General features: G+C 36.3%; 1 protein-coding gene across 1 annotated transcript in view; it reads left to right on the top strand.

The window, feature by feature from the left end:
* LOC150085716 (uncharacterized) overlaps nt 1–11518 on the top strand; it is a 30256-nt gene extending 18738 nt beyond the window's left edge. Inside the window, exon 5 of the mRNA XM_090373461.1 lies at nt 10988–11518. Coding sequence (XP_090229587.1) covers nt 10988–11234 — 247 coding nt within the window. The 3' untranslated portion in view covers nt 11235–11518. The remainder of the gene's footprint in view (nt 1–10987) is intronic.
* Nucleotides 11519–13446: the final 1928 nt, after the last annotated feature.

Genomic DNA, 13446 nt, shown 5'->3' with positions numbered 1-13446 from the left:
AATTCTTACCCGGGAAAATTTATAGTGGCCTCATACTATGGTTTATGGCCAAAATCACACTGGCCCACCGGGGTTACACTGGCCCCGGTAAGGCTTATGGCCAGTCCGCCTCTGTCGATAGAGAAAAAATATGAAATTGTGAAACGCTTTGAGCGAAATGAAAGACCATGTGATATTGCACGTGCTACAGGCCTAAATGAAGCAACGGCGAAAAGCACATGACAATTGCAAACTTGACAGGTTGAAAATTGAAAAGGGCTCAATTGTAAAGGGCTTAAAAATTTTAGAAAACATAGACTCCGACGAAGAACGCGTTATAGCTACAAAGCAAGGAATAAAAAAATTATTAGCTTGCTACGAAGAAATTCTGCGTGAAAAAAAGAAGGCGCTGTGTCGTCAGACGAATTTGTTAGATTTTATGAAGCCATCGACATCGAAATAACTTTTTAACGTAAGTCATTTGTTTTTTTAATACATATTTTGTATTAATATGTATAAAGAACTGCAATTTTATTAATATTTTTCTTCTAAACTAGTGTTTTTGTTAGTCCTTGGTCCCAATTAAGCAAAATTTATATGTATTTATATGCAAAGCTGTACCCCGACTTACGCGAATTCGACTTACGCGATTTTCGTCGGACACACCTATCGCGTAACTTCGGGGTATTACTGTATATCCCAATTCAAGATTATATTTTTCACTGCGCACTGGTGTGATGTTGATACGGTAATAAAATGTAACCATACTTTGATACACTCAACGATAAAATAATTTTTCCTGTTATTAAAATAACATCTTAAACTCAACTGACAATTTATGAAAATATCCACTGGATAAAAGAAATAGGCCGGCGTATTATGGTCACAGCAGCCAATGTGCCAGTAAACTGACAACAACAAAATGGGCACAGTTCTCCCTAAAGTACGCTGAAACATTTCTGATCACACCCAACTTGAAGGCTTGAACAAATACGAATTTGAGTAAATACTTTTCTACTCAGCCCAAGTTTCCAGTCCCTTGCGAGTTTAAGTTGTGAGCAAACAAGGATTCGCTTTAGTTGAAGAGACAAGCACACACTGGCACAAAGTTAATCAAACAATCAACGCGCGCGCACACACAGGTTGGACAAACTACTATTTAATTCTTTTTTCCCCATGACAGAAACGCTTGATAACAAGAAAAATCCTAGTGCTTGTCCCTAACAAATATTAGTTTTGAGCGAAACTTAGGTCGATAACGACAATTGTGTACCAGGTACGTAATCTGGCAGGCGATGAAAACGTCTTTAGATCGTGACACCACGATTATTGTAATAAATAAAAATACACATTTTTTTTTTTTTTTTTTTTGACACAATCGTTTATTCATTAGACTGTATTGCAACTACAAAAATGATTGGTCTATGATAACTACAATAAGATGCATAATAGTTTGAGTTCACGACTGAATACACCATCAATAAATTTTCTGTTTATATTCCGGGACGACCAAACGGTCAGAGGAGTTCACAAGGTAAGGTGTGTTGGGGGTCTAACGGCTCCTGGGGTTTCCCCCATCTCCGCGTATTTTCTATGTTTCGGGCAAGCCTGAGATTTTTAAAAATATATATATATGGCTCATGAGCTATGTCGCGTGTTGTGCCCTTTGTTCATCTGGCCTATTAGCCGCCACGCCCCAAGTGGGACCTGACGTTTCCACACCCTGCCACGGAGAGGCTGGCCGGGTGTACCCAATGAGGCTATTTTACTCTGGCGGGTCCTGCCACTTACTTTCCTGAGATTTCAGGGCTAGGACCTAAAAAAAAAATATATATATATTATAAAATACATTGGAGAAGTCGCGAGCGTAGTTTAGTTAGTTAAGGTTCTTTTAAACATCGTTTGGGGTTTACACTGAAAGTCTGTAAGGCCTAAAAGGTCCGGCATAAATTTTGGTGTGTCTTAAATTTTGATGTTGGGCTGATCGCTATGTAAGATGACAGTTTTGGGTGGGGAGGCAGAAGACTGGGGTTGGAAATAGGAAGCAAAGAGGTCGATAGAGAAGATGACCCGCCCATTTTTCAGTGGCGCATTCCCATGCCCCACCAGAGGGAAAGAAGGGTGGCAAGGGGAGAAGAGGGTTCTCCCCCTGCGAGGAAATGGGGTTAAAGAGGATCCTGCAGGTGCAGGATCTGAGAGCCTGATGGCGCTCTGTTCTAGCTCTCGGACGCTTCAGTGTTGGTCTCTTTCAGGAATTTCGTCAGTGTGGCGAGAATTTGTCTTGTCTGGGGTAATTTTCCTCAAGATAGTTGTTTTCTCGTTTTCCTGTGAGCAACTTTGATTAGTCTTTTAGGCACTAATGGTGCATTTTTCTGTACTGTTGAATTTTCTTCTTTAATTCTGGTTTGTTTGAGTTTCTCCGTTGTTCTGGTTCATCCATTCCTTCTAAGTTTACAGGAGCGGATTAAGGTCGGTTGAGGCCCCGGGCGCAGAAGAAAATATTGGGCCCCTTAAAAAAAAGAGAGAGACGGAAAATAAAAATCCATGTTAACCATTTTTTTAAATAAATAAAAAATATGATGTACTATTAATGTTTTATTTCCAATAAAATTTGAATATAAATTAATAATAGCATAATAATAATCACAAAGTTTTGAACTAATATGTTCAACTAATTTTTTGGGGTTTTGCGTAGGCCCTTCAGAAGTCGGGGCCCAGGGCGCGCGCCCGGTGCGCCCGCCGTTAAATCCGCCTCTGTAAGTTTAGGCTTTTCTATTGAGTGTTGTTGTCTTCCTGCTGGACAGGTTGTATTGCAATAATTGTTTTCCTTCTTGTAAATAGTTGAGTTTCAAAGTTGATAAAAGCTACAAACTCTTCATGAGCCGGGATTCTTTCACAAGGTAGACAGAATACAAGAAACAGCACCGTATTCAACAGTCACGGTGCTTGAACCCCGGTCACTCAAGGCACGTGTACCTACGCACCCGCGCGCCTAACCACTAGGCTATGGCGGCCTTTACGTATAGTGGTTCTATTGCGTGTAGTATTCATTGATGTATTCGACGAATAATACAAATTGAAGATTTTTTCATAAACTTACAAAATTCTTTTCCAATTTAGTTGTGTGTTGAAATCATCACAGTATAGTATTTAAACAATCCAGATTCGATTAATTACGCACTTAGAATGAATAAGGCATTCAATTTTTATATATGTATTTACGGATGTCGGTTACCGCTGTTCTAAGAATAATGTACATTGCAATCCTGAAGGTGGATTCATTATTGAAATTACACACTGATCCACAAATGTCGCCGATTTTATCTGTCACGTGTTTCGCAAAGGTATGTGATCCACTGATAATATTCGAATCTTCGTGTTGGTCTATAGCAACATCGGATCACATCCGATATTGAGTCACATAATGAAATGACAATAACGGTACACGATCGTTGTTAACTAACCAAGTTTCACTCAAAACTAATATTTTGCTCTGTTGTTGTTTCGGACTAAACAACAGAGCAAACTTGTAATTCAACTTGCAATTCACTTTGTAGAAACGTTGTTATCATTTATTTTTTCTAATGTTCTATTTCCCTAGAGAATTCGAAATTACTCGTTCCCTTTCCGCGTTAGAATGCGAAATCATTACAAGGACTGGTTATATATAAATCCTCCAATGAAGGTCACACGAAATAACGCTACATATACAAGTTGCTGTTGTTGATCTTTCTTTTAATCGTATACCATTCATCAAAGGTTTCCCCTTGACAGTTATACAGTAGACTGTCGAAATAACAGAACATTCGCGCTAACGGCACATTGAGATCGGATGTTTACATACAGCGCACATGTCCTTCAGTGCCGAAAAGAAGAAAACGGCAAGTCGCGTGTCTGCTGTATTTGTTTACATTCGCCATTTTGAAAGTGAATTCTGTACTGATATCACGGATTATACCGCTGTTTTACATTTTACATTTATTTTAATTTAAAAACCCCTCATTACATCTCCTAAAGTTAATAAACCTCATATAGAGAAGAAAAGGAGAACAACATTAACGCTTAGTGACAAACTTGATATAATCCAAACATTACGGTCACCCAGACCCTAATGTTTGGATTAATACCTATGTGTATTGTGTCTGTAAATTGAGTGTGTTCTCTGGTCGATTTGCCTATTTTGCTAGAAGAAAAACCCTAGTTTCTGGGGAGAGAAAATCCTTGCTATCTACGCCTGAAACCTACTAACTGAGCCACGGAGTGAAAAAAGCCCATAAAAGTTCCTCGCATCATCAATGGGATTCGAACCCGACCCTTTTCTACCCGCTATGATTAGGACGGTGACGTTACTACTGTGCTACCGCGCAGACTAAACTTGATATTATAAAGCAAATAGGACAGGGCGTAAGTAGGACTGTATCTGTCACATGTTTCGCAAAGGTATGTGATGCAGAAAATAACATTGGACAGTCATCATGTTTATGTTTTTTTTTTATTTGCAGTTAATAAAATTGCATTCTTAATCTCTCTATTTCTTATTTAACCTCATTATTTCTGCATTAAAGATATTAAAAATAAAACTTTCCAGATAACGAAAAAATCGAAATAACGGCACCTTGAATCCCCTAAGGTGCCGTTATTCTGAAAGTCTACTTTATATGGTTATATAACCATATAAAATGAGTGCGTCTGAACTTCAATCGTCTATTATCCTTAAACAGAATCGGTGTTGACCGTTTAACAATAGGCACATATCAATTGGGTGTGGATTTATCTTTCATATATATCTATTATTTATGTCGCGATTGAAGATTGCCCCCCCCCTTGGGAAATTTCATCCATACTCGTTTATCTGTTCCTTCTTCATCTTCGTCTTCGATATACTCTAATGTACCTATCTCACCACTTACCATTCCATCTACAATACATTTGTGGTAATCATATACAATTTTCCCTTTAACCCGACATGTGGAACTTCCGCTGTTTCTGTCATTGCCATTTTATGAATTTTATTTTCATATTCTTCAATTTCATAAATTCTTCAGAATTATATCATTGGTACATATCCTGGGCTTCAACTTCGTGCATTCCTTCCTGAGATAAAACATAATTTTTATAGACATTAACATCGTTATTCTTTAGAAACAAACGAATGCCATGGGAACATAAACGACACGCATCTTCTTTAGGAAGAAATCTTGATTCGATAATTTTAAGCTCTCCGGAAGTTAATATATCTCCACTGACTTCCGAAAAACTTAAAATTAACACCCAATTTTCGTGTTAAATCAATTATATCCACATCCTCCTGAAGTTCTATGAGTCTCCGTTGTAAATTACCGATTCCTCTATTACTTTTATTAACGTAGTCGGCTACATATGCAGCACACAAGGATTGTTCGATAATGAATCGTAAATCAGTATTAGACATGAGAAGTCTAAGATACAGGGATAGTAACTACTGATAAATTTTTCTTCCACTGTGCGCCGAAGAAATGCATATGTTTGTGTGATACCGGCTGTCAAAATGTTTAAATCTTCCTCTTACGATTGACATCGATTATCATAAAAGTGGCGTGATCATCTAATTACAATGATTCGTGCATCATTTTATATTTCTTTCTAACCCCAGAGTAACATACCAACTATGTGGTACTTGCCGGTATGTGGTACTAGGCGGATCTTCGAGTGACTGTTGAAACCGTGTGGAATAAAATTCCAGTTTGTGACAGGCCAAAATGGTGCTTTAAATCGACATTCTTGCCGTTTCGTTTATTATTTTTATAACAAGTGAACGTATTTTATATTGCTGTAATTTTTTTCTCTGCAGAACATAACGAATCTATGATTCTGATTCCCGCTTCCATTCCCACCATTTTCTTCGTCCAGTAGCGATTTAGATGAATAGTTTAACTATAATAATACAAGTACATGTAGACTTAGTCTGTGTAGAAATTCGGTTCGTTCGTTTGAAATAATCTACTACATAATATTCTCCAAAGGGACTGTATAAATTTCCGATTTCAAAATTGAGATTATACTTTCGATAATCTTCTTGAAATATGTAGCGAAAATTAAAGTCTTTTCATTTATTAGAATTGTTTGTTCCTTATATGGTAAAGTCACTACTTGTTCGCTCATAATTTCGCTAGAATATATATGGAAATTTATATGATATGCATGTAATGTAGACCATGTTGGTTCATATGCGATTAAAGTCAAGAACATTGATTTGAAATGACGACTCGTGCCAAACACGTCCCGTTTTCGTTGACTCTAGTAATAGCATTAGCATATGATGGAAGAAAGCAAGCTTATATAGCACCAATCAAAAAACCCTATGATTCTGAAAAAAACTTTCCATTTCACCTATCCATTCGCTCGAAACGTTTGCCCAGTCCTTCCGTGAATTTATTTAAGCTATCAAATGCCAGATGGAAGTCTGTTACAGTAATCAAGTAATCACTCTCTAAAGGGAAATTTACATACATCTATTCTGCAAATGTCTTTCCTCAATTTGAATTTATGTCACCTCAAATGTGTAATCTGAGCAAGAGGAAGAATCCCATGAGCATTGAGCTTGCTGAAACCATTCAAAGCCTTATACACGTTAATCAGATAAATGTAGCAGGTGCCTAGTCTCCAGATGCTGCAAAAAAAAAAAAAAAAAAAAAACCGTTAGGAGTGGAATGGAAGCAATGTTTGTCCCATTTGGGCGTCAGCGGCATGGATGGAACGCTTGTCCCTTCTCCATGCTCATATGCCCCGCCGAATTTTTACAAGCCGGCTGGCCAGGCCTGACGCTCTTTGTTTTATTTTGGTGTTTCCTTCACACAAAGTCAATGCAAACGTTTTATCGTATTTAGTAGTCACGGGCTTGAACTCAGGTCTACTCAAAGAGCGCGTGCCACTGTACTCTCGCCCCTGACCACTCTGCTACGTCGTAGCCTCGTCTCTAGATGCTACAATTTGCAGAAATTAAGCCTTTCTTGTTAAGAGCATCCCTTTTTTTCCTCTCACCAATCTAATTACCCTTCTCTGTATTCGTTCCTACAGCTCTACTCGCTCCTAAAATCAGACCTCCAGACCTGTATGCAGTACTCAAGGTGTCGTCTAACCTTCGATTTATATAAAGGGATAATCATCACCTCTCTATCCCTGATAGCAAAGTTCTTGTGTATCATTGACAAGACCCCATGATCTGCTCTCGCAGCCTGTCTGTACTGCTGTGAAAACTTCATATCTGACCGCACAATTACCCCAGGACTTTTTATTTCTCCACTACTCTCGGCGTAGTACCACATAGTTGGTACGTTATCTGAGGTTACTGCTACCCATATGCAGTACTTTGCATTTGTCAATATTAACTTCAGTTGCCACCTCTCAACCCAGCGTTTCCCAAAGATTTGGGAAACGCTGGGCTGAGAGGTAGTTTTTAATTATTAATTACGATTTTTCCATGAAAAGTCCTAATTAATAAAATAAATTTTGCATATTTGTAGCGTACACTGCTTTTGTACCGTTATAATTATTTATTTTTTTTTTAGGTTATTAATATACTGGTATAGACTAATAATCAAATAGACCGCGGAACACTATAGTTTGGAGGGCTTTTGCATAGAGAAGTTGCGTAGAGGTAATGACATCTACGAAAAGTAGCAATGTAATGATTTAATATGCCATTTGTATGCGATTTAGCCTGGAGTTCACAGGTTAAAGGAGAGGGGAAGCGAACCGATATCATAACAAAACTCACTTCTTGTATATATATATATATTTTTTTTTTTGATAATTATCAGTATTTCAAAATATTATTGTTAAAATAAATGACCATGGATTTGTGGTTGAAAAAAGGAACTTTAAAACAAGAAGCAAGTACGTAGAGTAGTGCAACTTTGTCAATGAAAACGAACACAATATTGTCACACTTCAAAGTGAGAATGAACAATCGCAGCCTTTTGCTCCCCAAAAATCAGAAGTGAAAAAACAGGAACCAACTAATAAAAGACCAAAACGAAAGTATGATGACAGTTATTTGAATTTCAGCTTTCCATGTGTTGGAAATAAAGATATTTGTGATTCGCAGTGCGTTGTACTGTATGTAAAAAAATATTAGTAAACAGTTCTTTGGCTCCCGCTAAACTTGTGTTCCGTAAGAATATAAGTTCCGCAAATATATTGTGAGATGAAAAGTGTTCCATGACTAAAAAAGTTTGGGAAACGCTGTCTCAGCCCATCTGCCAACTTTTATAGATCCTGTTGTAGCAGCCTACTGTCATTACTTTCATTAATAACCCTACCAACCTTTATATAATCTGAAAATTTGGACATTAAGCCACCTTCATCAATATCACTGATAAAAATATAAAAAACAACAATGGTCCCAACAGAGAACCCTGGGGGACTTCACTAATAACATTAGTCCACGAAGAGCAGTGTCCATTGATTACCATTATCTGTCTTCTCCAACTCAACTATCCCTTTATCCATAGCAGAAAATTACCCTTAATGCCATACTGCTCGATTTGTACAGCAGCCTTTTATGTGAAACAGTATCAAAAGATTTCCTGAAATTCAAATATATAATATAAAAAAATTGTTTTTTGTATCCAGTTCCTTTGTGACCACATCGTGGTATCCAATTAAATTGATCAGGCAAGATTTCAAGAATCCTCTCATTATTATGGCCAATGTTTGCTTACTTCCTTTGCTACCTCCCTTAATATAACTGGATAGATCCCACCCACCCTAAGTGCCTTTCTTATATTTAACTTCAACAATTTCTCTTCCACTTTCCTCTCAATTATTACAATATCATCTAGCTCCCTGTTATATATACTTCTCTTATTATTTAGCCCTCTGTTATATATACTTCTCTTATTATTTAGCTCTCTGTTATATATACTTCTCTTATTATTTAACTCCCTGTTATTTATACTTCTGGGCTCCACTTCCCTTCAGATTTCTTCATGCGTGAATGTAGATGCAAAATACTTGAGAAACTTATGTTTTCTGAAGTGTCACTTCAGAAAACATAATAAATAAAATAATAATAAAATAAATAAATCACCAATTTCTGGCCCTTCTCATCAAAGGAGGAAATGGGCAGGAGACTGAATGAACCAAAATTTAAACATTTAACATATGTTTCTCAGCTTCAACATCACGATAAGGTAGCTACAGTATCATAGTTATACTGTAGTTACCTTATCGGGGTATAGTTGCAATATGTCACACTACTTCATATACAAAAAAAGTTTTGCCTCCGCAGAAGATGATTAAATTGATATAAGAAATCTGATTTCCTCGGGGGAAAAAATGAAGGCATTTGTAGCAATGTCATGGCTTATAGTTGCAAACATGAATATAATTAATTAAAGCTCTATGTACTTAAAAAAATAAAATAATAATCGGCCTTGTACCGTTGTATTACACAGAGTGCAGAATGTTTTTCTGACGAAGCACAAAATGTAAAATTATGTGCATTGAAAGTTCTCTTTCTGAATTTTCCCCTTGGCTCCCTCAAATTTTACAAATCGGGGTATAGTTGCATTTTTCATTTAATACAAAGAAATAATTGAGTTTAATTGGCACACTGTTCCAAGTAACTTTGCTTATGGGATCATGAAAAAAGGAAACAGGAGACACACAATGTTCTGACACTTCAAGGTTTACTGGAAATGTCTTAATTAAAGATTTCTATTAACCTCTTTCCGTGCTACTTGCTTAAGATGCATAAAGAGTTTCCACACGTACTTGGCAGTCTGTTCATGACTCAATGATGAATATCTTCCTTATTCTGTGAGATAATATCAGACAATATCAGAGCCAGCTTCAAAGAAACCACCTAATTAAAGCAGATATAACCCCCCTCCCTGCATTCCTATAAGATGACATGCTAGTATCAAAAGTATTACATCAGGGAGTAGTATCAAAAGATTAAAACCAAAATAAAGGAGCATGTCAACTACAATAGAGTGGACATACATGGTTTCGAATATGTCACACTACTTCATATACGAAAAAAGTTTTGCTGATCTGAAAAATCCAAAAATCCTATGTGTGGAAAATTACACAAGAAGAAAATAGGTTAAACTCTCCACATCTGATCATCATCCAATATCATAAACCGGGAATAGAAGGAACATAACCCCCGCCCTCCGACTATATCTGTTTTCTAATTCTAGCAAAAAAAAAAAAAGGGGTTCCCACCACCTCCACATTCACTACTTTCCAATCACTGTAGCCCTGATTCAAGTATTGCGCATAACAGCTATGCCCGCCAATAAATAGTCATTAAAAAATCAGTAGTTTCATTGCCCAGAAGATCGCAAAGAGAATAGCATCTTGCAAACACAAAAGATGTCTTAAACTAAATAAATAAAATTCTAAAGCGTTGGATCACTTATCAATAAACATGGATATCACGAAGGATGGTTGATAACACTTTATGTTCGCTCGCACATTAAGCAGGCTTTAAATAGAGAGATTCATCAAGACACATTTGGTAGTGTTAAAAAAATAATCTTTAAGGTAGAAATTAAGAATGGCTGGAGGTTCCATTGCCAAATTCTCTGGAATCATCGTGTATGGTCATAATCCAGCCTTTGGATCTTTAACTGCATTGCACTCTGAGATTTCTTGAAAGCAAATGTAATAATTGCACACAGCGTATACTGTTTACGTGCAACATATTTTACGAACAAGAGACAAAATAAAGGGAAATAGTGTAATATAGAATTATCTGCTAAACAAAAATACAGCTCAGCAAAATATATTTGCCAAATGTATCGGGCGAGAATAACTGTTATCATATTAAACAAAAATAATAAAAGTAATTGGTGCAGACAAGAACGATATTGAACAACAGATGATTTCCTACCTTCTTATAATCGAAATATTTTAGATAAGCATAATTGATGGCATTGTTATTATAATAATATACGTTCCTTGATTCTTAAATATATTAGTAGCGATTATTATTATCATTTTTTATTTTTGATTACAGCGGTTACAAGCGACTTATGGAATGCGTCCATTCCTACATGGCGGAAAAGTGTACTCAAGAATCTGTAGATTTGGGGTCCAAGATGCTGAAAATGGCCGTATCAGAACTTCCAAGTCTTGTTTGCGGCTCTTTCGATCCCTCTAGCTCAAGATGTAAATCTCTTCTGCCCGCTGATGGAACCGTACCAAAAGGGTCGAACTCAAACTCCGCTATGTCCCGACTTCTTTCTGCATATTTGGGCAATTAATTTCATCTAGAACTTTAGGTTAATTCTTTAGATTGATGCCTAACTTCAGACGTAACAATATGCCTATACTTCAGGAGTTCTATCCGGATTGATCCATTGGTGTAATTAGACTTAGAAGATTTAGGCCCACCAATCCGACTGATGTCATCTGTATCTATGGTATATTATCGGAGTCCGTTGATGTTCCCTATCATTGAACATAGGTTTATGTATTAATTAAGTGTTCATTCATGTGATTTGTTAGCACGTATTTAAATATCGATTTAATAAAATATAAAAGTTGTCATATTTGTGTGTTTTTAATTAAAAAAAAAAAACAAGAAAGAAAAAGGGTTCAAAAGAAGGAAAAATTCTGCACAGCATTTCTTTTGTAAAGTGGAAAAAACTCCTTAATAATTTATTGCCATTATTATTTTATTTAATATATATACAGTATATATATATATATATATATATATATATATATATATATATATATATATATATATATATATATATATATATATATATAAATAATGGCTTAAAAGTTTAACATAAAATAAATAAATAAATATTAAGTTATCATTAGAGGCAGCAAAATGCACATCCTCCACATGAAGCCCAGGTATATCCGATAATTCAAAATAAAACAAAATAAAACATAAGTTTTATTTGTTTTATGTTTGTTTTGTTTTATTTTGAATTATCGGATATATATATATATATATATATATATATATATATATATATTTTTTTTTTTTTTAATATACTCTAATCACAATGCATGAGGAGGAAGTCAGGGGTAGATTAAAGTTTATCAGGCCCATAAATGTTAATGCACCCCTGCAAGAAGTGTAAGGATATTACACCCCTTCAAGAGGCACTATTACAAATCTAGCAAACACCAATCAGAAGTGTTCGTAGGCCGCACGAATACACCTCAAGTGGCTAGCGGGCCACACTGGCAGTTCTCCGGGGGTGGCGGTTTACCAGCGGCACTAATGTGCATTCACCTGAGAGAAATAGTAAACATTTTCGCATACTGAAAATGTTTACTATTTCTCTCAGGTGAATTTATTTCGTTGTTAACCTTTGCAAGTTATCACCGGAACCAACTATTGCCTCTCAAGAAAATTCATCTTCAAAAGGTGCTAGCGATTCTCTTTCACAATCTACTCTTGACAAAGAAACTCAGAAGGATCTCCGTTCGAGTAATAAACTTGGAACTGCAGACGAGAAAAATAATTTAACAAATGCTCATGCAAGCGATCCGGTACAGAATGTTCTTACTTTATACGTCAGAATTGCAAAAATGAGACGGGAACTCTCTAGTTTCCTTTCTTACGAAGGCAACAAGATTACTAAGCAACTATAATGGATAAATGGCTCAATTTGGAGACAGTTGTGACTTATCTAATTGTAGAGAACGAAGAGGTAAAGGCCCTAAACATAGAAATAAATACACGTACCAATCTTTTGGAAAGAATTATAAATACATTTTCCTGTATAACAACAATACTTGACAAACAAGACATATTCTAACAAATATGTCTGGCCAAAATATGTTTGGCCAAACAATCTGTTCGTGACAGTTCCTCTACAGACAAACCTACAATTAAGACATGACGCCCCGATTATCACGGATGATTCAACTTTTCAGGAAGACATTGCTACTGATACCTCCTGTCAGGACCTTTGCTGACGCTGCCCGTTCCGATGCAAATGTTCCTAAAATGAAACCTGACGATGTCTTAATTCTTAGAGCTTCTGAAAACAGTGATTGTAAGTCACGTGCTGACGTTAAGACATTGGTGGCCAAAACTCTTAAATTGGATTTAAAAAAATGTTAAGATCAAATCTCTTAGGTTAGTGAGGAACAAAGGAGTCCTGCTGGAAGCGCCTCTAAAACATATCTGGAGTGTTTCTCCTCCTCGGGGTCTTTTACATCTGCAGGTATCAGCTCAGGTGTTCCTCGCAAGGGAAACCCCATTGTGCTGATTTTTGATGTCTCAAAGGAATCAACACGTGACGAGATACTTGAAAATTTATATAATAAAAATCTTGGCGATTCTAATTTTACATTCGAGGAGGTTAAGAACGGAACTTTCTTTCGGTTCTCAACTAAATCATAGTCAAATTTATCTTTTACCTATTTCTATTCCGTTTGCATACTTGCAAAACAGAGGTCTGAAAGGACAATCACTATTGAAACAAGATCAACAGGCAGTTCCAC

Source organism: Mastigoproctus giganteus, chromosome 5 (genome assembly GCF_048544385.1).
Source record: "Mastigoproctus giganteus isolate SK-2022 chromosome 5, ASM4854438v1, whole genome shotgun sequence".
Classification (NCBI taxonomy): Eukaryota; Metazoa; Arthropoda; class Arachnida; order Uropygi; family Thelyphonidae; genus Mastigoproctus; species Mastigoproctus giganteus.
This window is presented reverse-complemented; position numbering and strand designations above follow the sequence as displayed.